The sequence below is a fragment of the Sander lucioperca genome, chromosome 5, assembly GCF_008315115.2.
Source record: "Sander lucioperca isolate FBNREF2018 chromosome 5, SLUC_FBN_1.2, whole genome shotgun sequence".
NCBI classification, from domain to species: Eukaryota; Metazoa; Chordata; class Actinopteri; order Perciformes; family Percidae; genus Sander; species Sander lucioperca.
The window spans coordinates 7,505,282-7,532,447 of NC_050177.1; the positions used below are offsets into that span (position 1 = coordinate 7,505,282).

At 41.4% G+C, this 27,166-nt stretch overlaps 1 protein-coding gene across 1 annotated transcript; it reads right to left on the minus strand.

Moving 5' to 3' along the window:
* Positions 1-7,480: 7,480 nt before the first annotated feature.
* On the minus strand, positions 7,481-25,484 carry LOC116046574 (myelin protein zero-like protein 2). Its single transcript, XM_031294963.2, has 4 exons — positions 25,214-25,484; positions 10,782-10,951; positions 10,177-10,387; positions 7,481-8,740 (listed from the first exon to the last, which is right to left on the minus strand). Exons 1-4 carry the CDS (start codon positions 25,266-25,268, stop codon positions 8,565-8,567), a joined length of 612 nt encoding a protein of 203 aa, XP_031150823.1. The 5' UTR covers positions 25,269-25,484; the 3' UTR covers positions 7,481-8,564.
* Positions 25,485-27,166: the final 1,682 nt, after the last annotated feature.

Sequence of the window (27,166 nt, forward strand, 5' to 3'; positions counted from 1 at the left end):
GAGGAAGACTTGTTCAGGAGTGGGGACAAAGACAGATTTAAAGAGTCAAAGTACAAATTTAGCAAGGCAGTGAAGGAGGCTAAACGTCGGTACTCTGAGAAGCTCCAACGCCAGTTCTCAGCTAACGACTCTGCGATTGTCTGGAGAGGACTTAGGCAGATCACCAACTACAAGCCTAAAACCCCCCACTCCTTCAATGACCGACACCTAGCCAACGACCTGAACGAGTTCTACTGTCGATTTGAAAGACAAAAGGACAGTCTTGACACCATCCCCAACGACACCTCCCTACAGCTACAGCCACTGTGCATCACCTCCACCTACCCCACCTCAACAGGGTCCTGGGCCCTCCCACCAATGCCCTCCTTAAAGGTCCCCTCCACCTCCACCCCCCCCTCCCACCTCAGTGACGACTCTCTCCATTCACGAGAGGGACGTCAACAGACTCTTTAGGAGACAGAATCCCAGGAAAGCTGCTGGACCGGATGCTGTCTCCCCATCCAGCTTGAAGCACTGCGCTGACCAGCTGTCTCCAGTGTTCACAGACATTTTTAACACCTCACTGGAGACATGTCACGTGCCAGCCTGCTTCAAGACCTCAGCCATAATCCCTGTCCCCAAGAAGCCAAGGACCACAGGACTTAATGACTTCAGACCCGTCGCCCTGACCTCTGTGGTTATGAAGTCCTTTGAGCGCCTTGTGCTTTCACACCTCAAAGCCATCACCGACCCCCTCCTGGACCCCCTGCAGTTTGCCTACAGAGCCAATAGGTCTGTAGATGATGCAGTCAATTTGGCCCTCCACTACATCCTCCGGCACCTGGACTCCGCAGGAACCTACGCCAGGATCCTGTTTGTGGACTTCAGCTCTGCCTTCAACACCATCATCCCGGCTCTGCTTCAGGAGAAGCTCTCCCAGCTAGGCGTGCCTGACTCCACCTGCAGGTGGATCACTGACTTCCTGTCTGACAGGAAGCAGCATGTGAAGCTGGGGAAACACGTCTCCGACTCACAGACCATCAGCACCGGATCCCCCCAGGGCTGCGTTCTTTCTCCTCTGCTCTTCTCCCTGTACACCAACAGCTGCACCTCCAGTCACCAGTCTGTCAAGCTTCTGAAGTTTGCGGACGACACCTCCCTCAACGGACTCATCTCTGATGGAGACGAGTCCGCCTACAGGTGGGAGGCTGACCACCTGGTGACCTGGTGCAAGCAAAACAATCTAGAGCTCAACGCTCTAAAGACAGTGGAGATGGTTGTGGACTTCAGGAAGAACCCAGCCTCACCTGCCCCCATCACCCTCTGTGGCTCCACAATTGACACTGTGGAGTCATTCCACTTCCTGGGAACTACCATCTCCCAAGATCTCAAGTGGGAGCTGAACATCAGCTCCCTCGTGAAGAAAGCACAACAGAGGATGTACTTTCTGTGGCAGCTGAAGAAATTCAACCTGCCAAAGACAATGATGGTGCACTTCTACACAGCCATCATTGAGTCCATCCTCACATCGTCCATCACCATCTGGTACGCTGCTGCCACTGCCAAGGACAAGGGCAGGCTGCAGCGTGTCATTCGGTCATCTGAGAAGGTGATTGACTGCAATCTGCCGCCGCTCCAGGACCTATACGCCACCAGGACTCTGAAGCATGCTGGAAAGATTGTGGCTGACCCCTCCCACCCCGGACACAAGCTCTTTGAGCCACTCCCCTCTGGCAGGAGGATGAGGTCCATTAGGACCAAAACCTCACGCCACATAAACAGTTTTTTCCCCTCCGCCACTAGCCTTCTAAACAAGGCCCGGAAACCACCCTGACTCTCTCCATACTACACCTCTGGCTCCTCATGCCACTGTACCTACTCTGCTGTAGCGTTCCTTTTTTCTACTGTTTAACTTATTTTACTATTTATTTAAATTTATTTTATCGTTATTAATACATAATGTGTGTATATGTTTATACTTATATTGTTTATATTCTTTTTATCCTTCTTATATTTGAATGTGTGACATGCTCCAACAACACCATGACAAATTCCTTGTATGTGCAACGTACTTGGCAATAAAGCCCTTTCTGATTCTGATTCTGATTCTGGGAGTATAACAACCTCTACAGTTATAATCGCTTATAAAATAAGCCGTGAACATGGTTATTTCCACACCCAGAATTACTGAAGTGGCAGAATTATTTTGGGGCCAATGTCTAAGCTCTGCAAAGATTGATTAACAGACACTTTGGTGATATAAACAAGATTATCTAAAGACACCACTGTTGTTTTATCAGTTCAACACTAGTGGTCTTTCTCTACAACAAAATGTAATTAATTAGCTTGGATAAACAGACTCTGTCTCCCACCCACCCTGTCCCTCTTTTTAGTGTTAGTCAACCATGCACTGCCCTCTACCACGCACGCACACATGCATGCACGCACGCACGCATGCCTCTCTCTCACACACACACACACACACACACAGACACACACACACACACACACACAGACACACATTTTAGGTCTGTCAGTCAGTAACTAAAGCTGCACCCACAGGGATAGACTTTGATCAATGCACACAAATAGCCCCCCCCCCCACACACACACACACACACACACAGATAGATAGAGTATAACATATTCATTGTCATGAACATTCTCATCCAACAAACAAGCAAACCCAGACTGCAGTCACGAAGGCAGGCATAAGCACTTTAGACCGGCAATAAATTAAACAATGATTTACTGGAAGACATCCTGCATCGTTCCGGTTCCCAAGAACAACAGGCCCAGCGAGCTGAACGACTTCCGACCGGTGGCACTCACTTCACACCTGATGAAGACGTTGGAGCGGCTCTTCCTCAGCCTCCTCAGACCTCAGATACAACATGCCCAGGACCGGCTGCAGTTTGCGTACCAGCCAAATGTTGGTGTGGAGGATGCCATCCTCTACATGCTACACCGAGTCCACTCCCATCTGGATGAGGGAAGCGGCACAGTGAGGATCCTTTTCTTGGACTTCTCCAATGCCTTCAATACCATTCGGCCCCCTATACTTCAGGACAAACTGAACAGAATAGGAGTGGACCCCTATCTGGTAGACTGGATCAAGGATTACCTCACTGACAGGCCACAGTACGTCAGGCTAAAGGACACCACATCTGTGGTAAGCAGCACTGGAGCCCCCCCAGGGCACAGTGCTGGCTCCTCTTCTCTTCACCCTCTACACCTCGGACTTCTGTTAGAACTCGGAGCTGTGTCACATACAGAAGTACGCCGATGACACAGCCATCGTTGGGTGTATCAGGGGTGACAGAGAGGAGGAGTATCGGAGTCTGGTGGGGGATTTTGCTCTCTGGTGTCACACTAACTGCCTACAGCTCAACACCTCTAGACGAAGGAGCTGGTCATTGACTTTGGGAGGTCCAGACCAAGACCGCAACCAGTCCTGCTAGAGGGAGCTGAGGTGGAGGCTGTGCAATCATACAAATACCTCGGGCTGTGGCTGGATAATAAACTGGACTGGACAACACACACCAGCCACCTGTACAGAAAGACACAAAGCAGGTTCTACTTCCTGAGGAGACTGCAGCCTTTCAACATCTGCAGCAAACTGCTGTTGATGTTTTACCAGTCTGTGGTTACCAGCGTCCTCTTCTACACTGTGGTGTGCTGGGGGGGCAGCATATCCAAGAAGGACACCTCCAGACTGGATAAACTGATCAGGTGGGCCGGCTCTGTGGTCGGCATGAAGCTGGACTCACTGGTGACGGTGGCAGAGAGGAGGACACTGGACAAACTGCTGGACATTACTGACAATGCCAGTCACCCCCTGCACACCGTCATCAGCAACCAGAGGAGCCTGTTCAGTGGAAGGCTGCTCCTTCCCAAGTGTAGGACCAACAGACTCAAGAACTCCTTTGTCCCTCATGCCATCATACTCTACAACTCTTCACTCGGGGGGAGGAGGAAATAGGGTAAAGAGGACAGAACAGAACAGGAAGGAAGGGAAGGAGTGGTAGCCACTCACTCATTCACTGTGCAATAAATTCATAATCTACTCACATACATACCTGGACACTCTAACTGCTCTTAACTGCTAATTTATGCTAAATGTAATTTATTTATTAACTGTATAATAACACAATCTTATATATTTATCTTTATTTATCTGTAGTTTATTGTTTTTTACTGTTTGTTTACTTTTTGTAAAAAATATTTAGCTAAAAGTTTATTGTTATTGTTATTCTTATACTGTATTTTTTCTATACTGTATTTTTTTTATACCTCTTTATTAAAAGAGTGTTTTGTAAGCTGCTGAAATCTGCTGCTGGAAATCTAATTTCCTTGCGGGAGTCATCCCAAAAGGATCAATAAAGAGAAGTCTAAGTCTAAGTCTACTGCAGTAATGCTTACAGGTAAACAAGTGAATAACTATGCAGACACGCACACCATAAGCAGACAGCTGGAGGCAGTGCATTAAAGATAATGATGCATAATAAATGATGGATGACAAGATTCCTTACTTACATAATAGATGAGTTTTCTCAAATATTTTCAAGTTACGTGTGATTATTTGTTTGTATTATTTCATTGGCCAGCTAGTGTCTGCCCAGATTACCTTTGTGTGGTGAAATTTTGACGTGACCCAATGCAGTAAACATTTAAAGGCATTTTTATTAGAAAATCTTTTTCATTATATAAAAGCTCTATAACAAACACATACAGTGACATTTGAAACAATGTGTGGCATTATCTAACAAATAAAAAAATAATAATCTATAAACATATTGCTCAGTATTACATCACAAGTACAAAATTCTGTCATAAAACGTAAAAAAAACAGGTGTTACAATCAACTGTTAGTAGACATGATGCCTTCGCAGACACACAGAGAGAAAACATGCTCTCAAGGACATTTTGTAATCAAAGGGTTTTCAGATCTGACTGTGCGCGCCAACACAACACTCAAGACAGGTGCATGCATGTGGTTGCTCGCTAATTGGTCAAATATTTGGCCTTCAGACTTAATGACAGCAACATCACATTTATGCTTTTTTATCCAAGTAATCTGATGTGACATAAGCCCCTCAGCCTTCAGTTGGAGGATAAAACTGCTTTTAACAAGTGCTCTAAGACGGGTAGGTATTATGGCTGTGCATAACTGATTGAAATGCAAGACCTACATTATCCTTAATGACATTGAATTGTAAAACTATATGAAAGATGATCCCACAGATTCTACACGTTGATACTGTGTGAAATCGTTTTGAGAAGGGTTTGCAAAAGTTAGGCACTCTCAAAAATAGGTCTTTATATGGCTCATAATGACACAAAACTTCTAGACCGGGTAAACCTAGCCCGATCTGCCGGCAATTTGATTTAAACCTGTACGTTTATCTATCTTGCTTCCGTTACAAATTTGCGGGAACCAATAACAAACTGGCTTATCCACCTGCCGCGCTATTGGCGGGTTTAACACAATGACGATAGAAAAGCAACCAAGCAGCTTCTTGTTTACATTCAACATTGATGACGCTGTCGCTGCTACTTCACCTGGGTCGTTGGTCTGATTGGTTGAAGGACTATCCAATTGCGTACAGAGTCATTTGAACTATGCCCGTTGATCACGCCTCTTGTGCAGTAGAAAATACAGAGCAGACTCCCCAGACTGATGTTCAATCTTAAAAGATTGAGCTTGGTCTGGTGATAGCCAGATAGAAAACTTCCTCATTCAGTTGCATGTTGCAGCTGATTTTGCTACTGACTTCGCACACCTAACAAGGTCCATGTCTAAGACAACAGAGAGTTATTTAGCACAAACTGTCCCACTGTCCCTTCAGGACAGTAGCCAAGTCAGCTTCTGGATGACAATGCCTCTCTTTTCAGAAGCCCTGCAGGTTAAATTGAACATTTCCTCCCCTTATATGGATATTTCTGGGCTCTCGCAAAAGTAAAGTTACACTACTTTTGATGTTGACCTGTTTCAAAGACTTGATCATCATCGCTCTAATCTCTCTGTTCTTATTTGAAAACTTTGAAACAAACTTTCTTTCAGTTTTTCTCCCATTCTTGATCAATGTGCTTGTTTTTGACACAGCAGCAGCAGTAGTAGCACGTTTTTCTAGGGCTGTCAATCGATTAAAAAATGTAATCTAATTAATTACATACTCTGTGATTAATTAATCTAAATTAATCACATATATAATTTTTGCTGTGAAAGTATTTTAAATATTTCAATTCAAATGAATCAATGAATAATCAGCATTAGTGACATTAAAGTTAAAAAATTATTATTATGAATTATTATTATTATTTTCACTGTTCAAATAATGGCCATAACAATCAATAATATGACCTAATATGCTGAGGAAATAAATTCAAAATTGCTTCAGGAATAGGGTTGGGTATCGTTTGGGTTTTTTCCGATACCGGTGCTAAAGCGGTACTTTTAAAAAAAAAGAAGAAAAAAAAGAAGGGTACTAAACAACAGTCGGCAACATACATTAAAGAACGGCTTGTTTATTGCTAAGGCCATATGGTCAAAATTAATAAATGGTCATTAATTAATAAATTATTTAATAATAATGTAATAACTATAACAATTACTTATTTCACTATTAAATTGCTGTTGAATGACAAAAACAACCACCAGATGGGAAAAGGGCATTTAACAATAACTTTGAATGCACCACAAGGCCATAGGTTACCAGTTTCATTACCATGAAGTTTCATTTCGTTACCAGTCTGTGTTTTTCCAACAACGGCAGCTGCAGATTGTTACATCCCGGTGTTGAATCCTCTACAGTGAAATACAGTCAAACTTTACACTGTTTACCGTTTGCTGTCAGTATTTTAACCGTGTTTAGGTTTAATCCAGCTACTAGCTAGTGGTAGGCTAATGTTAGCTGCTGTCGAGTATAGTGTTAACTAGCGTCACGTGTGGCGATGTTTCTGTTGCCTGTAACATCTGTTTTAGAACATCAGAGAGAAGCGCAGACATATCAGTGGCGCCGAAATCCGTGTTGCTATTCGGTCCAGTAGATACAGGTCGTTAAGGCACTGGTGCCGTATTAGTACCGGATTTCGGTACCCAACCCTATTCAGGAAGAAGATTTTTATAAGTAAATGTTCCAATCAATGATCCAGGCCCTTAATGGGTGGCTGGGACACACACGTACACAGAGAGAAGAGGGAGACATGCACCAGGGGGAGCAACATAGCACAAACACATGGGAGCAGGATTTTAATTCATGCATGACACAGTCATGAATTATTTATGTGTATGCATGTGCATAAGTCACACACAATGGGGACAGGACAAAGACGAATAGACAACACAAACACAGCAGCAGGGACGAGGGTTAGTGTCACACATGTTTAAGTTGAGAGCGAAGATTGATTGGGGTAAAAATATGCCAACTTTTTCAATGACAAGCTTCAGTTTGAAGTCTGAATGAATCTGATCGACCAAGATGAAAGCAAAACAGTCAACTTTTCCTTGAGGAGCTTGGCTTTTAACGTCTGGTGAATACAGTGAGTTACAGTATTGCAACACTGTGGTGACAGTAACTAGTTATGGCACCTATTACAGAGAGATCTGAAAACCCAACTTTTGACAAAACAGCTTATTGTTCAAAACAAACATTGGCCATTGGCTATGGGTTGGTAAAAATATTTGCCACTTTGTCAATGAAATTTAGAATTGATATTGTATGTAAGTACTGTATGAAATGTTTGTTTCTACCAAGTGCTCTCCATCAGGTTTTGATTATTTGATAGCACCTTGATTAGTTCTGTTTCAACATCAGGTTAATAACAGCACATATTCTCAGAAATACAGCAATATAACTTCAGTAGTGAAAAAAAGAAAAAAAGAAAGGCACACCAGCATCCTCCTGTGGATTCAGAAGAACCACAGTAAAGTAGATGAGGGTTGATAGATACAGATCCCCGACATGTATGGGGTTTCATAATGTTTCCATCATGTGGTAACAAATTTTCAATGGAAGTTAGGGAGGTGCTCATTCATTGTTCCACAGTTTCTATTGTTTGTTGAAGCAATATATCAAACATGTGGCTTGTACTGCTGTGGTATGTTTGGGTTTGAAATGTATTAGTAGACAAGTAAACAGCAGGAATACACCATTGTTCGACCTCTACATCATCAAAACATTTACTCTAAACAGGAAATGTGCTTGGAAGCCCATTTAGGTGAACAGGAAAAGATGAACTGATAAAACTGTTGTTTCTCTCCAGAAATGAAAGGCACAGTGATATCATAAAAGCTACACAGTAGTCTGGCTAAAGTTCTATATCTACAGCTTCCTATACAAAGACACATTCCCAATTTATCTCTGGTTAATGACAGCTGCCCATCAACTAGTCAAGGTTTGGGATTCAAAGACTGCGGTGGAGAGGAAGGAGGAAGTGAAACGTCCAGTAGAAAAAGAGCTGGTCCCAAGAAGGAGCGCCACATGCCCCAAACCCCAGAGTTAAAAGGAGAGCAAGAGAGGAAGTGTGTGATTCTTCTGTTCCTCTCATCCCCCTGTTCGTCTCCCTCTGTCTTTCTCTTGGTCTTACCACACAGTGGGGTCTTTTCTCTCTTTGCGGGGAGCCTCTTCATTCCCTTCCCGCTCTCCCTGTCTCCTCTTCTTGCACCGCCTGCAGGACACAATGATGATGAGGAGGATGACCACAGCGGCAATACCGCCCCCGATGGCCAACACCAGAAGGAGAAGTTCGGAGAAAGAGGCTGTGGGTGAGAAGGACATACAGGAATGCAGACTGAGTGTGCTTGCTTGGTAAAACCCAAAATATCAACACTGCTCAAAGGCATTGTGCATTTGTAACTGTGTGTCTGTTGTAAGCTATTATTATTACAAAAGCATATTTTCATCTTTAGAGATGTCATTGGTGTGGGCATAGGGATGGCAAGTCAGTCTGGCTGTCAGACAGCAGATATTCATGGTCCCCAGGGGATAAGGATGATTTTGGTGAAAGCTTAACCTTCATCACCTAACATTTTGGCTTTTAGTGAAATGTTTTTTACAACTACCACATGGATTGCCATGATATTTAGAACAGATATACATGGTCCCCAGAAGATGAATCCTACCAACTTGCCACCTTGAATTTCACATTTATGGTTTGAAATATTTCAAGAACTATTAGATGGAATGAAAATGTTGTAAAAACAAAACAAAAACAAAAAACATTTGTGGTACCCAGAGGCTAAATCCTACTGATGTGTTGATTCCCTGACTTTTCCTGTAGTGCCTGCAGTGGGTCTAAGTTTCCACTTATCCTGTGAAATATCTCATCATCTGCTGGATGAATTGGTACTAAATAGCCATGGTTCCCATAGGATGTATCCTAATCCTAACTGTGAGTTTCAATAAAATGACTCAATGACTATTGATTGAGTATTGATTATTGGATGGATTGCAATCAACTGGTACAATGATTCATGTCCCACACAGGATTATTTGTAAAAACCTTCCTGTAGTGCCATTATCAGGTCAAAAATGTTATTTGTCCAATATCATTAGCCTCAACAGCACTTTATGCTTAGCGCTAATTAGCAAATATTAGCATGCTAACACGCTAATCTAATAGGGTGAACATAGTAAACATTATAACTGATAAATATGAGCATGCTGACATGACCATTTAGCTCAAAGCTTCACTGTGCCTAAGTATAGCCTCACAGAGGCATCAGCTTACTGTAGACTCTTAGTCTTGTTCACATGTTGCCTGTTTCAACAGTTATACGAAAAGACAATGTATAAAATAAGTAGCTCTGGTCAATAGTTCTGATTGTCTGGGTCACCCAGGAAGCCAGAGTAAACTATCTAAATAATACATCTCATAATCAGTAATATTGATTTGATTTGATTATTCAATATGTCTGGAACATTTGCATTATTTAGTTTAGTAACTTTCATAGCAAACAACATACGTTCTAAGAATAATGTCCTTCAATTGAATATTATCAAGGAGTTTCACTGAAATGTAAACATATTTTCCTTTGCTTCATGTACTTTGCTGTCCTCTCTTATTTGGCGTTTCAGCAAGTGTTGAAATGATGAATGAATGATGTGGATTTTTTTAGAGGCACAGAAAAAAACACTAATATATTCATGATACAGTATACAAAGAAATATTTTGTCTGACAATCAAAATGCTGACCTGTGGTGACGACACAGAGCCGAATTTTTCCAACCATGCCGTGGACATCCGGCGGATTCTTGACCTGGCAGATGTAAGTGCCGTTGTAGGTGAACTTGACCTGTTGAAGTATGATGGAGGCGTCACGGCCCATGACATCACCGGCCCAAACAACACGTTTCCTGAAAGGGCCCTCTAAAGGAGGGTATGGTTTCTGCTGATAGTGGAACACCTAAAAGTGAAAATTGATGGGTAGATTTGGTTGGAGCAATAATGGATTTGATTGGTTGTATTGTCAGAGATAGAAAGCCATACCCAACTGAGTCTGGAGAAAGAAAGTATTTTATTCTCACAGAGAAAGAAAGACAAGACATAAACCCCGGCCTGCTGCATCTTTTTCTCTTTGTGCCCCATATGCACACACACACACACACACACACATACACACACACACACACACACACACACACACACATAGGCTGGCTCAGACGCTCTGTAATGAGTCGCATGACTCATAGACTCCTCTCTCTGTTGGCTATGGGGGTGGATGCTCCCTGACACAATGAGGGAGGTTTGAGGTTTGATTCCACTTTCTCGCAAACACACAGACACACACACACACTCACCGACTCTTCTTGGTCTAGATTGAGGGGTCTGAAGCTCCATGAGATGACGATGTTGTTGGGGTTGATGGGAGAGGAACTCTGGAATGTGCACTTCAGACGAATATCCGTCCCGTTGACTGCCTCCACATTCCCAGATGTGTATATACGCATCCCGCGAACCTGCAGCACGCCTGCAACATTTAAAACATATGGCACAGCAGCAGAGTTTATTTTAAAAAGCAGAATGCATGGCATACAGAGCCAAATCAATACTTAGATCAATGTTTTTTGAAACAAACATACATATACAAAAATGCAATGCAACAGACATAGTATGAATTCACCTTCATCAGTAAATTCCTGCCTAGTGAGTGAATACAATGCACCCAGTGACCCTACCTCTGCCTACGCAGTGCTGCTGCAAGAACAATCACTATGTTGTCACTCTAACTGTATTATATACATATATTACAGTTTATGCTAAAATCCCACAGATTGGTCCAAATGCTGAAAGTATGAGATTTGATCTGGGAGTGAGTCAGTAAGTGAACATCTGTTTTATTACATCCTGAAAGTCCAAACTGATTTTAGATCAGTAGAACAAATCTGTAACATTTAATGAATAATAGCCACTTAAGCTACAGTATTGCAGCTGAGACAGGGCTGAAATTGAGAGTCTGCTGTATATTATATAGATATGGACTATATCAATCTTTACAGTACATGGTAGAGCTATTAGATGGAAAATGAATGGACTGGAAGAGCAGAGAGGGATATTGGCAACGATTTGGCTCTTCAACAGAATGATGGATGGAGTTCCCCAGAATGGAGTTAGCGCTGACACACACACATACCATGCACCGGCACACACATACACTGTCTAAGACAGAGACATGCTTGATGCTGAGTTCCTGTCTGGCAGCCGGTCAGCATCACATCAAGAACCAGCCAATCACGTCTCCCTCGTCACGAGATTGCAGACTCTTGTTTATCGAGGTAGATCCAACCTTATTCTAAAGCAAGTCTCTGTGGAAGTTTATGTACAGGCTGTCTAGTCCAACATTACCTGGTCTATTTAAAAAATAGACTCTATATACCCTAGTAATATCAGGAGCCATGTCTAGCCTTATTAAAAGCCAATGCCCACGCACACAGCAGACTGTCAGACTGTAGCCACAGTGCTCAAGTGTAGCAAAGACTTGTCCTGCACACTGCATATGAGCACCCTGCAGAACGAGCAAAACACTTGATGAGAGACCTGGATATTTCAATCTGACAGAGGAGCTGTCTGTGGCTCGATGGATCACCTGAGTGCACGCCTCATCCCAGGCCTCAGTTTTATATATGAAATAATTTGTTTTTGTTGATGCAATCACTAGCATCAGGATTATGCTGTAGTCTGATGTAAAATGCATGAGATGTAACCTCTAGCTGTCAATTATTAATGGACTCAATACTTGTAGCCATTTCCCATAGCTTACTATGATTGAATTATATCATAAATATTTAGGATTTTAAATGATTTTAAACCCTAAAAAGATGGATTAAGCCTTTTTCTGCTATTTAAAATGTAAATTAAGTGACTTGAGGTGGGTTTGCCCTCTACTGAATGGCAGTAAAAGGCTTCAGGCATAGGAGTAAGAAAAGTTCAAGGATGGAAAATTGAACCATAACGTTACAATGGGAAAATGTCAGCGGGGGCTTGGCTCCTAGACGGCATGTTCTGTTCCTTATCACGAGAGAGTTTCCTGTGGGCTGGGATGAGAGAGAGGGGTGACCAGAGCCCCCCCCCCTCCCCCCCCTCCCACACACACACACACACACACACACACACACACACACACACACAACATTAAAAAACAGACAGGCCTCTCTCTCTCATCGCTGGGCCCTGACAGCACTCTAACAGCCTAATGTATTTTAAATGAGCCTGATGACACCTGGAAGGAGTAAGCAATAGAGACAGAGTACACTACAAGAAATGTCCATCTTTCAAAATTGTCTGGTCTTTTTTCCGACAGAAAACTGTATTTTTATTGAATGAAAACACACGTTATTGCAATGAGATTGCAGGATATGCTTGTTTTGGAGGTTTTCTGCATCGGTATCTTGAAAATAAGCCTCAACTTGCATTGATAAACAACACTTTTTATATTACAGAATAATGCTTTGATGGATGGACCTCAAAGGGAACAAGTCTCCTCTGAAACCTTTCTCTCGCTTTCTCCTCTACCTTGCGGAGTGTATGGAAACACTGATGTTAGTGGATTAAACTGCCTGTGTTTAGGATATTCATTATGCAGATAACATCAGTGCTGGCTGTATCAGTACAGCCAGTAATAACTCCCTCCCCGGTTTGACTGAGCGTGTGTGTGTGTGTGTGTGTGTGTGTGTGTGTGTGTGTGTGTGTGTGTGTGCGTGTGTGTTTGTGTGTGTGTGAAAACAAAGCCGAGGAGTCCGAGCCACCAGGTAAAAGTCTTATACTCCATATTTCATATGAAGGTTGACAAAGAGAAAGAGGGGGAATGGAGGAGGGGAGGAAGAGTTGAAGAAGAAAGTGTTTCAATTGCATGTCTCACAAAAATGACCACCACTCCTGATAACAAACATGTGCCCTATTTCAAACTAGGAATAAATTTTTTTTAATTTAGAATAGCAGTGTTGGTCAGTCGATAGATTCCTCACTGTGGTCAAAAACTGTTGGCTGCATTCCCATGAAGTTTTGTACAGACATTCATGGTCCCCAGAAAATCAAACGGTGATTCCTCGACATTTCATCTAGCACCACAATGAGTAGGTTTTGAGTGTTATGTCTTATCAACTATTAGCTTGATGGCAACCCCATTTGGTTCAGACATCCATGGTCCAAAAACTTGTAATCACTTTGGTAATCCCTAAACTTTTCATCTAGCATCATTGTCACATTAATGTATATCACATTAAATAGCTGCAAAACTACTTCCCATCAGCCTCAGCTGTACTTTTGTTTAGTGCTAATTAATAAATGTTATCATGCGAACATGCTAAATTAAGAAAGGGAACATGGTAAATATATTTTTTTTAATTATATATTACAATATTATATATTATACAATGTTAACACTGTCATTGGGGTGCCGACCTCTAACCCACCCAGTAGAGTGTGTGCCCCATGGCAAATCACACTATTTTTACTTGATAAAATAGTTGATTTGTATCTGATTTCGGTATAGTGCACATGGAAGGTTAGCTTAACAATATGTCTAAATGCCTGTTTAAACAGCATGCTGAAATGATTCATTATACATCAGGAGAGAAAGCAAATCCTCCAGGCCATAACACCTCATTTCCAAATTTCTTCCAATTTATTGTACAGTACATTACAGCAATTTAAATAGGCGTTGCAAGGCTCCTTTCAACAACAATACAATTAAAACGCTTTCAACTACACTGTCCTTTGATGCAAGCTGAGCTGATTAAAAATTAAGGTTAATTAGGCCTTTTTGAAGGCAGAATGACTATTAGCAGAACGACAGAACATTTAGGGCTATGTACAGTGACTCAATTACAGTACTAATTTGTCCCTGCGGCTAAAAGTACATGATCACTATTTAATCGGTCATTAGCAGGCACTAATTGCTGAGGAGGATGCATGCCGTTACATGAGTGAAGTGCAGAATTTTACTCATTTAGAGAAAGAGAGACAAGAGATAAACAAGCAGAAATGAGAGAGTGAGTGAAGTGATGAAAGACCAAGAGCAGAATGATTGAGTAGATGAAGGACTGAGTGCCGTATGGATGGAGCAAGAGAATACCAAAATGATGAGAAATGTATTTCTCCACACGATTGCTTTATGTAAGGAGGAGATAAGATAATAGTGTTGTTTGCTTGTTTGTCTGTCCATTCTTCTACTCTGGCATGTCTGTCTGTCTAGTCCAAGTCGCTTGTTTGTTTATGTCTAAACATCCTGCCGGACTATGCTGACCACACCCAGCATCCAGACACAGAGAGAGCTTTCATGGCTTGTTAAGATGGAGCTATGTACCCTACAGAAAAGGGAAGGGCCAGAGTGCATACAAATATATGAGTTCATCCTAATTATGTTTCAAATATGTGCACATGCACAGGGTACTCGCTGTTGGCACAAGTCCAGACACACATTTTTTATTTGATGTACTACCGGTGTTGGCATTAGTCCATAATATCTGTCAATATGTCCAATATATCACAATAAAGTGAACTTGCTGAACCTTTAATGCACTTGTTTCTATCTGTCAACACTATTTGGTACAATCTGCACTGGTCCACTGGCCCGTCTGAAGCCAAAGAGGGAAAATACTTTCAACTACTGTAAAATAATTAAACCAAGCCCACTCAAGTGTGATTAGGTTTGCTTGGCTTGGCAGTCATCCCAAGATTATATAAAAGCCAAAGAGGCACAAAAATATCAAGCAGTGTTTGACCTGCCCACATAATATTTCACGCAATGTCAAAGAGTGCAGGCAAGGCAGGTTTAAAACTGCATAACCTCTACCATGCTTTATAGTCTCTATAGTCTCACGTTGCCAGATGTAGTGTATTTATGCATGTGCTGATGGCTATTTTTTTTTTAATATTTCAGCTGTCTTGTTTTAAAACAAGAATCCTGTAAAAAGGTCTTAATTGTGCACTTGATGGCTAGATACATGATATTGTGCTAAAAGACCCCAGGAGAGGTCCCAGGTAGAAAGTCGTCATCCATCCCAGTTTATGATCCATGAAGAATGGTAATACAGCAATGTTAATCCAGCAATGTTCTTGCTTTACAATGTACAGCTAGTTAGTAGTATATGTATGATAAGGAAAAATGCTTGGCAGAAGTTAAACAGAGGTTATATTGATGTTTTATTGTTTGCATTTTCAAACAGTATGTTTTCACTTCTAACATTACAAGAGAAAAGGCTTCAAGATGAGGAATGTGTGTATCTCAGGTAACGAGTTTGTTTGGTGTTGTTGGAGTATAAACTTCCCCATATCCACAAAAGTGCAGAGCTGCTAAGTCTAATAGCATCCAGAACCAGCTTTCACACACTGGGCGAATACTAACAGTGGATGTGCTATAGTTAACAGGGCACAACCTGTAGCCCCACAAATTAGTTAATGAAATGCTCCTTGGCCTTAAAAGTGACACTCAGTTACATCTGTATGTAGTAAGCTACTTAGCCGAACATGCTAACGCTAGCAGCTCATGTTAGATCAAATAAACACACTGTTAATTCTGTTACTTACACTTTTGCTTTTGTGTTTTTGGTTTTAGAAAGGTAAAAAAAAGAAGCACCCTCCAATCCTCGGATATGTTCTGCATCAAACAATAATAATTTCTTCTTCGGACAATGACCTACCTTTAAACCACACTTTACTAAAATCTCTTAAACAACAACAAACAGAACTGTCTCATCAGATTCATTATCGTTGCCAATGGTGGTTTTTCTAAAACCATAGCATTTTCAGGCCAGTCTGGGTGTGTTTCACACTGCAGAGAGGCATGCTTGGTTCACTGAACTCTTGTCATAATTGTAAATATTTTTTTGAATATCTTAAAAACAATCCACAGAATGAACAAACTATGATTGCCTTATTGAAAAATCCAAATCTTTGTCAATGTTTTCCTGTTGACTCGTCTTGAGGGATTTTTGACGCAGTTGCTCATACATATTTATATTTATAAACAGCAAAGGGACAGCAGAGGGAACCGAGCTGTTTTTAGTCAAAAGTATTAATATCAATGATCGGACAGTTCATCCATGGGAATACCAATCACTGTTTAAGTCCTTTAGTGTAGACCTGGTCTTTCCATTGGCCAAGAGGATGTCTTCTTTGACTTTAAGAGAATGGAGGAAACACTGCAGGAGAAATCAAGCAGTTGGCAAGACTCTGAATCAGGAAATTGGTTCCATTACATTATTTCCTAGACGGTGTGTGTTTGTGCCTTTCCTCTCTTCATTATGGCTCTGAAACAAAGGGACCACCGAAGGAAACCTGATTCTCTGTTGCACCGGTTTTGGAGGAAACACTTAGGAAAAGGACCAAACACACAAAGAGCTCAGTGAGTTACAAAGAGCCTCTTCTCTCCTTTGTGAGAGGTTTCATAAGCCCCGTTTGGTTTTCTTATAAACAAGGCCTGTCTTTCATGCAGGGCTGGACTGAGGGCTGGGAATAGCAGGTTCAGGTAACAGTGTATTCACAGAGGAGGAGGACACAGAATTGAGGAGTGTAAGTGTTGAGTGGTGTAAATGGAGGGAACCCCTGAAATGGACACAACTGTATGTAACATACCATGCTGCACATTTTCTCTATGCCAGTTCCTGTTCATTCCACTCAGCTTGCTGCAAGCATGCAGTGGTCCAAAAAGCAAATACAATGTCCGGCCAAAGGTATGTTTTTTGTGCTTTTGTTCTGGGGTTGTTTTCGCTCAATGGTGTTTTAAGCCCCCAACGTCAACTTCAAGGCAGCACTGTGACCGTCGACTTCAAGGCACCTAACCCTAACCATTGCCTAATCCTAGTGCCTTCCAGGCAGCGCTGCCTGGAAGACGACGTTGGGAGCTTAAAACACCAAACACCGTTGTTTACACGGTTTGGGCCCCTTAGTCCTAGTTTAAGGAAATATTTATGCTACAGCATAACATTAAATGAGTACAATAGTTTGCTTGTGTCAACAGTTTGGGGAAGGTCTTTTCCTGTTTCAACATGACGATGCATTAGTGCACAAAGCCAGGTTCATAATGAAATGGTTTCCCCAAGAAGAAATTGACAGTACTGCACAGAGCCTTTGGGTTGAAGACCGACTGCAAACCAGGCCATATCATCCAACACCACTGGCTGTTAAAGGAGTAGATTTATGCACACATTTTTTGCAAGCTATCACATATAGGAGTAATATTCAGATATCCACATTGTGGCCATGTAATATACAGTGCCTTGCGAAAGTATTCGGCCCCCTTGAACTTTGACCTTTTGCCACATTTCAGGCTTCAAACATAAAGATATAAAAATGTAATTTTTTGTGAAGAATCAACAAGAAGTGGGACACAATCATGAAGTGGAACAAAATTTATTGGATATTTCAAACTTACAAATAAAAAACTGAAAAATTGGGCATGCAAAATTATTCGGCCCCCTTAAGTTAATACTTTGTAGCACCACCTTTTGCTGCGATTACAGCTGTAAGCCGCTTGGGGTATGTCTCTATCAGTTTTGCACATCGAGAGACTGAAATTTTTGCCCATTCCTTCTTGCAAAACAGCTCGAGCTCAGTGAGGTTGGATGGAGAGCGTTTGTGAACAGCAGTTTTTTAGTTCTTTCCACAGATTCTCGATTGGATTCAGGTCTGGACTTTGACTTGGCCATTCTAACACCTGGATATGTTTATTTGTGAACCATTCCATTGTAGATTTTGCTTTATGTTTTGGATAATTGTCTTGTTGGAAGACAAATCTCCGTCCCAGTCTCAGGTCTTTTGCAGACTCCATCAGGTTTTCTTCCAGAATGGTCCTGTATTTGGCTCCATCCATCTTCCCATTAATTTTAACCATCTTCCCTGTCCCTGCTGAAGAAAAGCAGGCCCAAACCATGATGCTGCCACCACCATGTTTGACAGTGGGGATGGTGTGTTCACGGTGATGAGCTGTGTTGCTTTTACGCCAAACATAACGTTTTGCATTGTTGCCAAAAAGTTTGATTTTGGTTTCATCTGACCAGAGCACCTTCTTCCACATGCTTGGTGTGTCTCCCAGGTGGCTTGTGGCAAACTTTAAACGACACTTTTTATGGATATCTTTAAGAAATGGCTTTCTTCTTGCCACTCTTCCATAAAGGCCAGATTTGTGCAGTATACGACTGATTGTTGTCCTATGGACAGAGTCTCCCACCTCAGCTGTAGATCTCTGCAGTTCATCCAGAGTGATCATGGGCCTCTTGGCTGCATCTCTGATCAGTCTTCCCCTTGTATGAGCTGAAAGTTTAGAGGGACGGCCGGGTCTTCGTAGATTTGCAGTGGTCTGATACGCCTTCCATTTCAATATTATCACTTGCACAGTGCTCCTTGGGATGTTTAAAGCTTGGGAAATCTTTTTGTATCCAAATCCAGCTTTAAACTTCTCCACAACAGTATCTCGGACCTGCCTGGTGTGTTCCTTGTTCTTCATGATGCTCTCTGCGCTTTAAACAGACCTCTGAGACTATCACAGAGCAGGTGCATGGATGCAGGTGGATTCTATTTATCATCATTAGTCATTTAGGTCAACATTGGATCATTCAGAGATCCTCACTGAACTTCTGGAGAGTGTTTGCTGCACTGAAAGTAAAGGGGCTGAATAATTTTGCACGCCCAATTTTTCAGTTTTTTTATTTGTTAAAAAAGTTTGAAATATCCAATAAATTTCGTTCCACTTCATGATTGTGTCCCACTTGTTGTTGATTCTTCACAAAAAATTACATTTTTATATCTTTATGTTTGAAGCCTGAAATGTGGCAAAAGGTCGAAAAGTTCAAGGGGGCCGAATACTTTCGCAAGGCACTGTACGATGAAAGTTAATACGTGCGCATACCAGAGCATAAGTACTAACTCTCGCTCTCTTCTCTTAACACTACATTTAGAACTTATCTGTAAAATCGCTGCTTTCTGATTTTATCATTTTTAGGCGTCAGTATGTGACGATGTTGGCAATGAGGACGGGTTGGTTCTGTTAAAGGAGTTTGATTTTCTGCAGGTGGCGCTGTTTTATTTCATCCGTGGCGACTATCTTTGCTCATGCCTACTACTCCAAATGAAGCTGAAGTATGAAATGTTTAATTCACTACCAGAGAGATGTACCAGACACCGAGTGTTTGGAACAGCAAATCTAAAAGCTTTCATTAACTTGATTTATGGGGAATCACTCTTTGTTAATAAAGGCAAAAAAAACATTTAATGTATGACAATGTCACAAATTGCTATGTAGATACTGCATTTATTATTCTTAATCTGCTTTTAACCCTATAGACAAATGAACGGTAACAAACTTTTTAGTTTAGTAGAAAACTACAAAAATGGGTTTGAATACACTCTAAATGTCAGTCCAAACACAGAAGCATCAATCTCTTTTTCTAACTCTTTCTTCCTCTGCTTCTTTTGCCCCCCTCCTGCTTCCTCCAGGCCAATTGTAATTCATCAGGCGACCAGAGGAAATGTTTAGTGGGTGAGTGAGGATAAGAGTTTAATCCATCAAACCTCTTCCACTCCCACCTCACAGCTGACTCAACAACTTCTCCCTGGGATTACAAACTCCTGAGGGGGGGTCTAACGTGTACGTTTCGATTCAACACACCCACAGGCTTCTGTTGTAAGGACGGTCCAACCCTCAAAAGACAACCACATATTTGCTACAAAGCTAGTCTAGCCGTATGTTTAGTGTCCTGCAATGGTATGAGTCAAACTGAATCCAGTCCCACTGTGACTTCCACCTCTGTTCCTGAGCAGATGAATAGTTAGCAAATGACATACACAGGCCAGAAACACTGTGAAGGAGGTACAGGCCTCTGCTCTTTGCTTTCCACCTTAAAGGGGCACGCTACCAATTTCACAAATAAAGATCAGTTTACAAAACATTCTACCTGCCTGTAAAACAATTGTGTAATTTCATCTGTGACTCTGAAGGAAGCTTTTTTAAAGCAAGGCTACAACTTTTGGAAGACAAAACAACACATTTTTCCATGATTGCCAAGTTGTATTATTAAACACACCCTTTATCTATACACTAACTGTGTGCCACATTTTCAGTCGTTTATCTCACTTTAGTCTAAATCAATCCAGCTGTCGATAAAGGCAGCGTAACAGCTTACATTTCATTTGTGCTACACGTGTAAATACAACCCAGAGCGTATTGTTTTTCACTTCAAGTCTATGTTCTTCTGTTTTACATGTGTAACTGCAGTGATTGTGCGCTGAGCTCCGATCGCTGCCAAAATGTGGGTGATTTACACTCAATCCTGCACCTGAACACATCCTGTGTAGACACAGATGGAGCACTTAAGCTGCTGCCACTCTGCTGCTGCTCTGCTGCTGCACATGCTACACCTCCTGTGTAGACATGGTGTTAGGGGTTTTGCTGCTACTGCCGCAGGTCTTGTATGACCCAATGACCAGTAGCTTTTAGTGGCTAATGTACACTTATACAAACTTTAGATAGATATTGCTGTGTAACTGTAATGGAAATTATTAAGTTAGTTCACAGATTTTGTGACTGCTCTCTAAATTCCAAATTAGTCAGCGACGGAATAATTCAATTCAATTTCAATTCAATTTTATTTATAGTATCAAATCATAACAAGAGTTATCTCGAGACACTTTACAGATAGAGTAGGTCTAGACCAAACTCTGTAGTTTACGAAGCCCCAACTATTACAGTGGTTGCCTCAAGAGCAAGCATTAGCAGTAGCTATTGCGACAGTGGCAAGGAAAAACTCCCTTTTTTGTTAGGAAGAAACCTCGGACAGACCCAGACTCTTGGTAGGCGGTGTCTGACGGCACCAGTTGGGGGAGTGGTGAATGGTGGCAATAATAGTCATAATAAAGATAGTGAAACAGTGATCACAATGGTAGTCATAGTAGTTCATGTCATAGTAGGGTACAGCAGGGCGTTACGGGGTGTAGTGTGGCACAGCAGCCTGGGTGGACGCGGTTGGACGCAGCAGGACGCAGTCGGACACTGCGAATAGGTAACAAATATTTTAAAAAAGTAACCACCGTAACTGGCCTCCATGCTGCTCACTACTGTTTATTAAGAATCCCACTTGTAGTAACTTTCTTCGTATTCCTTCCCTATGTAGCTACTTTATATAACCAAAGACAGAAACTGGCTAGACATTGGACTGCTGCACTATATGTGCAAATGTGCCAGAGGTAGCCTGAACTCACACTGAAACCAGAAAAGTTGTATACTGTATGTTAGTTACACAGGCTTCAATTGAAATGAATGAGAGGGAACATTCAAATTTACAAGTTGGACCAGACATCCTGTCCTTCACCTGCCCCAACCACTAGCCCCACCCCTTCTCTATTCAATTTACACTCTCATTCATTTAAATTGCTAAGTACAGTCAGCGTCAGATAAATAGTGAGTAAAATAGGATAAGTAGTTGCCTCTCCGACTCTTTCAATATACAGTAGAGTAAATGTATTTAAGCATTTTAAATAACAATGGCTGGATATACCTGAGTACATATGAAAGGTAGCCTACTAAACAAGAAAAAGGAAATTAATTCTCTCATCATGACTCTGCATATAATCACACATGATTTAACTGATGGCAAATAATTATAAAATTGGCTTCCTGCAGATCAGATGACTTAGAAAGAACAGCTGATATTCTGTTGATTTATCCCGTATTCCGTAAACCTAGAGGAGGTGTTGCTTTAGCTGGAAGATCTACGTGTTTACTGTAACTCTAAACAGTTTTGAGAACGAGTGACTAGCCAACAGAGTGTGTAAGAATGTGACTACACAAACAGAAACCCATGCTCACAAATATGCAGTAATTGCATTTGCACAGCTTCAGATAAACATTGAACATGTGAGTGTGCACATGGACTCAAACCTCGGATGAACCTGCAAACATTTTCAATTTAGTGAGAAATATGAATATTTCAAATCCCTGTTAACACTTGGAGCACAGTCTTCTGGTCTAAACATTACACAGGGAATGCCTTGCCATCACACTCAAACACTTCACAGATGTTCCCTAAGCCCACTGTCTCAGGGATTGGTGTGTGTTTGCATACAAGTGCGTCATTGTTAAGTATTTGTATGGTTTCTCCCTCTCTTACTCACCCATGTACCTGTGTGTTCCTCTTGGTATATGTGTACTGCTGTCTGTGTTGTATTTCAAATTGTGTTTTGTCATTTAAACGGTATGCATTTCTAATGTATTTTATTTTCTAGCCCTCCTTCCCTTTCCCTAAGTGGCTTTGTCACTTATCAGGCCGCAATTGTATATAAGAACCTGTTCTTAATGACTTGCCTGAAAAAATAAAGGTGAAAAAAAAACTCTACACACCCTAGGCAATCCTGTCAACCCAACATTAGGGCCAGGCGTCCTCCTAATTGTGTCAACACAGTACAGCGCGTCATGGCAGCCATGCTTTTTTACATTGACTTATTATTGTAGCAAGATTAGAGATGCAGTGGCAGAGAGATCCCAGAAAAACAGATACAAGAGGTTGCTTGTCTACTGTAAACCTGATAGAGTTCAACTGAAGCATAAACAAGCAGCGTACGTCCCTGGTGTGTGTCTAAGTGTGTATCCTAAACCTGTAAGTCAGGACAGGTTGTCACACGTCAACATGTGAGCATTTAGACTTGTGCTTGAAGAAGAAAATGTTAGAGGAGGACAAAGGGAATTAAAGTAAAACCCAACAATAAAAAGATGAATTTATCATCAACAGCAGGGGATGAAAACATGTTTAAGAAAAGATTTTTAGCCTCCTGTCTGTGTTTGATGGAGAAATGAAAGTAATCTGGTCTAAGTTGTTTAAACTAATCTAGTATTTATTTTCAGTGTGTTTCCTTTTCTAATTAACCAGTGTGTGTATGAGTTGTTATTTTGCTTCTGGATATTTTGTATCTAAGTGATATGTTTAAATGTAAGCTGGAGGAGACAGACCAAACCACACAACTGACATTAGACACCGGCAGCAACAGTACATTTTTGTAATTAGCAATTAATAGTTAAATCATGAATTAACTGATTTACTTTTCTGAAAAGTCAAAAGCCTAAATGTCTATCTATCTATCTATCTATCTATCTATCTATCTATCTATCTATCTACCTATCTAAGAGTGGTATCTTCAAAATCAATGAAGGATTTTAACCACTGCAACGCTTGTTTGCGATTATATTTGGATCAGCAGGAGGGGAGAGATTATTCTGTTTGGTATGTATCCTATCTCCTTAAAAAATAAGCAGCAAGTATGCAAAATTAACACTAACTGTTTTTTTATCAGAGCAATGTCAAAAACAGTGGAGGGCTGATGGGTAAATATGGTGTGCTGCTTTAGTGTACCTGAAGGGAGGAAGAATTGGTAAGAGAGAATCGTGAATCAGAGTTATTGTAACTCTGATTCACGATTCTCTCTTACCAATTCCTTCCCATGAAATTGTGATGAGTCTGCTGGCTTGTTTCATCTCGCCGTGCCGTTTTGCCAACACAATAAAGCCAAAGGCAATAGAAGTGATTGCAGCATAACAGATAGCAGATGCTGCTTAGCTGTAATCAGGTCCAACATGTCTTCCCCGCATGCGGTTATTTGATTGTCTATCCCTCTATATCCACACAGTATATTCAGTCATCCTCCTGCTCTGCCTGCGTCAGCCTTTGACTGTGTTATAACTTATGACTGATCTGCATGCACATGCTCCTTGTAAACATAAGCTTGCTACTATAGGGAATCCCTCATGGTGCTTTGGCAGTTGATGGGCATGTTCAATCAATATAATCCACTTAACTGGGATGGACACAGATTACTTCAAGGTTAAACAACCTGGCGTCTGTTGAATGAATTGCCACTGATATGCCAATTCGTGATATTAAAACATGTTCCATTAGCCGTGCCATTACAGCATTTAGATGTGAGCAGCTATAACAATCGGATATCTATTAGTGTTTATTCCCATGGCTGTGTTTATCTGACAAGTTCAACGGGCATATCCTGGACCTCGTATACGGAAAGCAGGCGGATTTATCTGCGTTCAGCAGGCCACTTCACAGTCTCTGTAAACGTAAGCACGGATGCACATTAATAGGCAGGAAAGGAGTGAAGGTTGCATAAAAGCAAAACACAATGCGGCCAGGAATTGACGCCGGTAATAGCTTACTGCAAAGTCATTAGAAGTGGTCGCCCGCGTAAGACTGTTTTATAGTTTTTACAGGAGTTCTTCACGGTGCCAGAGCCAAGTTCTCTACTTCACAATGACGCACGACGGGCGCGCAGAAATGGAAGTTAGGGGTCCCGGCGGAGCTTTTACTAATGGACAATCAGGATGTTTTCTTTTACTTTGAAACTCAATTGTCGGGAGCGTCTCTAAACGACCATCCTGTTGTGTCTTAAGGTCACTCTATGATGTGAAAAAGTACTGGCAATGAACAGTACTTTTGGAAAACCCAGATCTAAAATAGCAGTTATAGGCTAGTTTTAAGATGCAATCTCATTGTTTTTAATTGTTGGAGACTGTATTTAAGTAAGGCTCTCAGGAGGATATAGCAATCAATGTGTTACTGATGAGGATCATTGACGATTGATTACAAAACGTAAAAATTAAAAATATAGACTATAGCTTGGATACATCACAATACACTGTATCATGTCAAATGCAAATAAAGAGTTGAACAACACCCCACAATAACTAAAGATCACCTTTTCCCTCGGTTTATCCACTCACATTAAACTGGATTCTCACCTGAAGCTGCGAGTCCAGACAGGACGGTGAGGAAATAGACCCCTTTTACGCACATTGGATGGACGGCAGGCTGTCCGATGACCAAGAGACCAGGAGTCAACTAACCCACTGAGACTCACAATGACTGGAACCCCGGCCGATACGTCTTTGAATCCCCTTTTGAGAGGGATAAAAAACATAAAGTTACGCTGTCCTCTCCTCCACCTTGTCTCTCCAAAGACGAGTCCCAACTCGCCGCTGCCCTCATACATTTCGTTTCAGCACCCTCCCACCACATTTTCGGGCGGAGTAACAAAGTCATCCACTCTCCTGGCCGCCTTCTTGTCTGTCTCTCTCACATGTTAAACCCAAACATACATCTTTGAGGCTCACAGAACCTGTTCTGCTGCTGCGTAAAACACGTTCACATTTGTAGTTCCATACCAAAGCTATTGCGCAAACACATTCGTGTTGTAGGGTGTGTAGATACCATTGCATAATCTAATTATGATCTAATGTTTTGTAATCTGATGTTTCAGGACACAAATTACAATTTGAAATGTATAGCCACGCTCTGCTAGTAGGGAGACCGGGGTTGGTTGTCACACTGCTCATTACAGCTCAACTAGAGGGCACTGTGACAATGTATTTGATATTAAACCGTTGTCCTGCCATCCTGCTCATTTTCCACTGGTCATTTTGTGGAACACACACAAACCATTAAGGTGAGGAGATATTTTTTTAATTTTTATGTGTCAGAGTATTTTTTCTTGTAGGATGTAGGTCATTAGTCATTAAAAACGTATTAAAAAGTTGAAGTGTATAGCTTTAATTTGAGTCAACATCAAGCTAGCAAGCTAAAGCAATGTGGTAGCTAGCTTAACATGTTTGTCAAGAGGTCGGTTGGGGATGGTTGTCTCACTGCTCTGGGGGTTGGTTGTCACATATGTGGAGATCAGGGGCGATTCTAGGATCAGACCTTTAGGGGGGCTCAGCCCCTGATGAGAATGTGACACGGATACAGTACCTTGCAAAAGTGTTAACCCCCCACCCCGCTAAATCAGTAATATTATTAGCCAGTAATCTCTGAGCTAGCTACTGAACAACAACGTCAGCTAACGTTTTTTGACACTATTAACACTATGATGGACCTAACCTGACACTTTATAAGTCACAGTAAACGACCAATTTGACACAATGTTCTAACATTCAGTAATTTTAGTTGCTTACGTTTCAATTTGGGTTCTAATCTTCACCATGAAATGACCAACTTCTTCTCTGGGGACTACCAATGTTAAACTTCACAACCATCTCCTGCTCTCCCTCTGACAGATTAGATAGAGACTCAGCCAAAGGCGGGAGTCTGGCACAACCACCTCCGATTGGCCAACACTATGTTTCTGTTAACCCTTTCCTTGATGGGGTTATAGGTGCATAGCATCACACACAGGATATTAAACCTGTTTCAAGCCCTTTGAACCTGTAATTGTTTGTCCTTTGCCAACTGCCACTAACAGACAAGTTTTTTTATTATTATAATTTTTAGGGGGGCTGAGATGAAATAATAAAAAGGGTCTAAAATCGCCAATGGTGGAGATTAATCTATTTCAATCTCACTGCTTTATTTAATTTATATTCATGATGAATTGTTATGAAACAATGGCTTTAATTTAAAAGGCTAGATTTTGCCAGCACTGTGAATTCCTTTATTTTACTCATCATTACAGAGAATAATTCAAACAAATAATTACCTGGTTCAAATGCATGGTAAACACAAGGGGCATTGATGAGTAGTATTATAGATGGGGTATCCTTTTCAAAACTGTTTTGGTGTTCATATATAAAAAAAAAAAAACATGTTTTACTGAAATCCCATTCATAACAATAGGGACAACCAACCCCGCGATGGGGTTGGTTGTCTCAATGTGTCAGAGTGTCTTTGATGGTTAATTACTTCTTGTTACAATAGGTTGT

What these genes read in the sequence shown, in the direction of transcription:
- LOC116046574 (XM_031294963.2), bottom strand. Translation starts at nt 25,268, where the DNA reads ATGTGCGTAAAAGGGGTCTATTTCCTCACCGTCCTGTCTGGACTCGCA. An exon ending in ATCTAGACCAAGAAGAGTCG is followed by an intron (nt 10,388 to 10,781) that starts GTGAGTGTGTGT and finishes TTTCACTTTTAG; the next exon opens with GTGTTCCACTATCAGCAGAA. An exon ending in GCTCTGTGTCGTCACCACAG is followed by an intron (nt 8,741 to 10,176) that starts GTCAGCATTTTG and finishes TCTCACCCACAG; the next exon opens with CCTCTTTCTCCGAACTTCTC.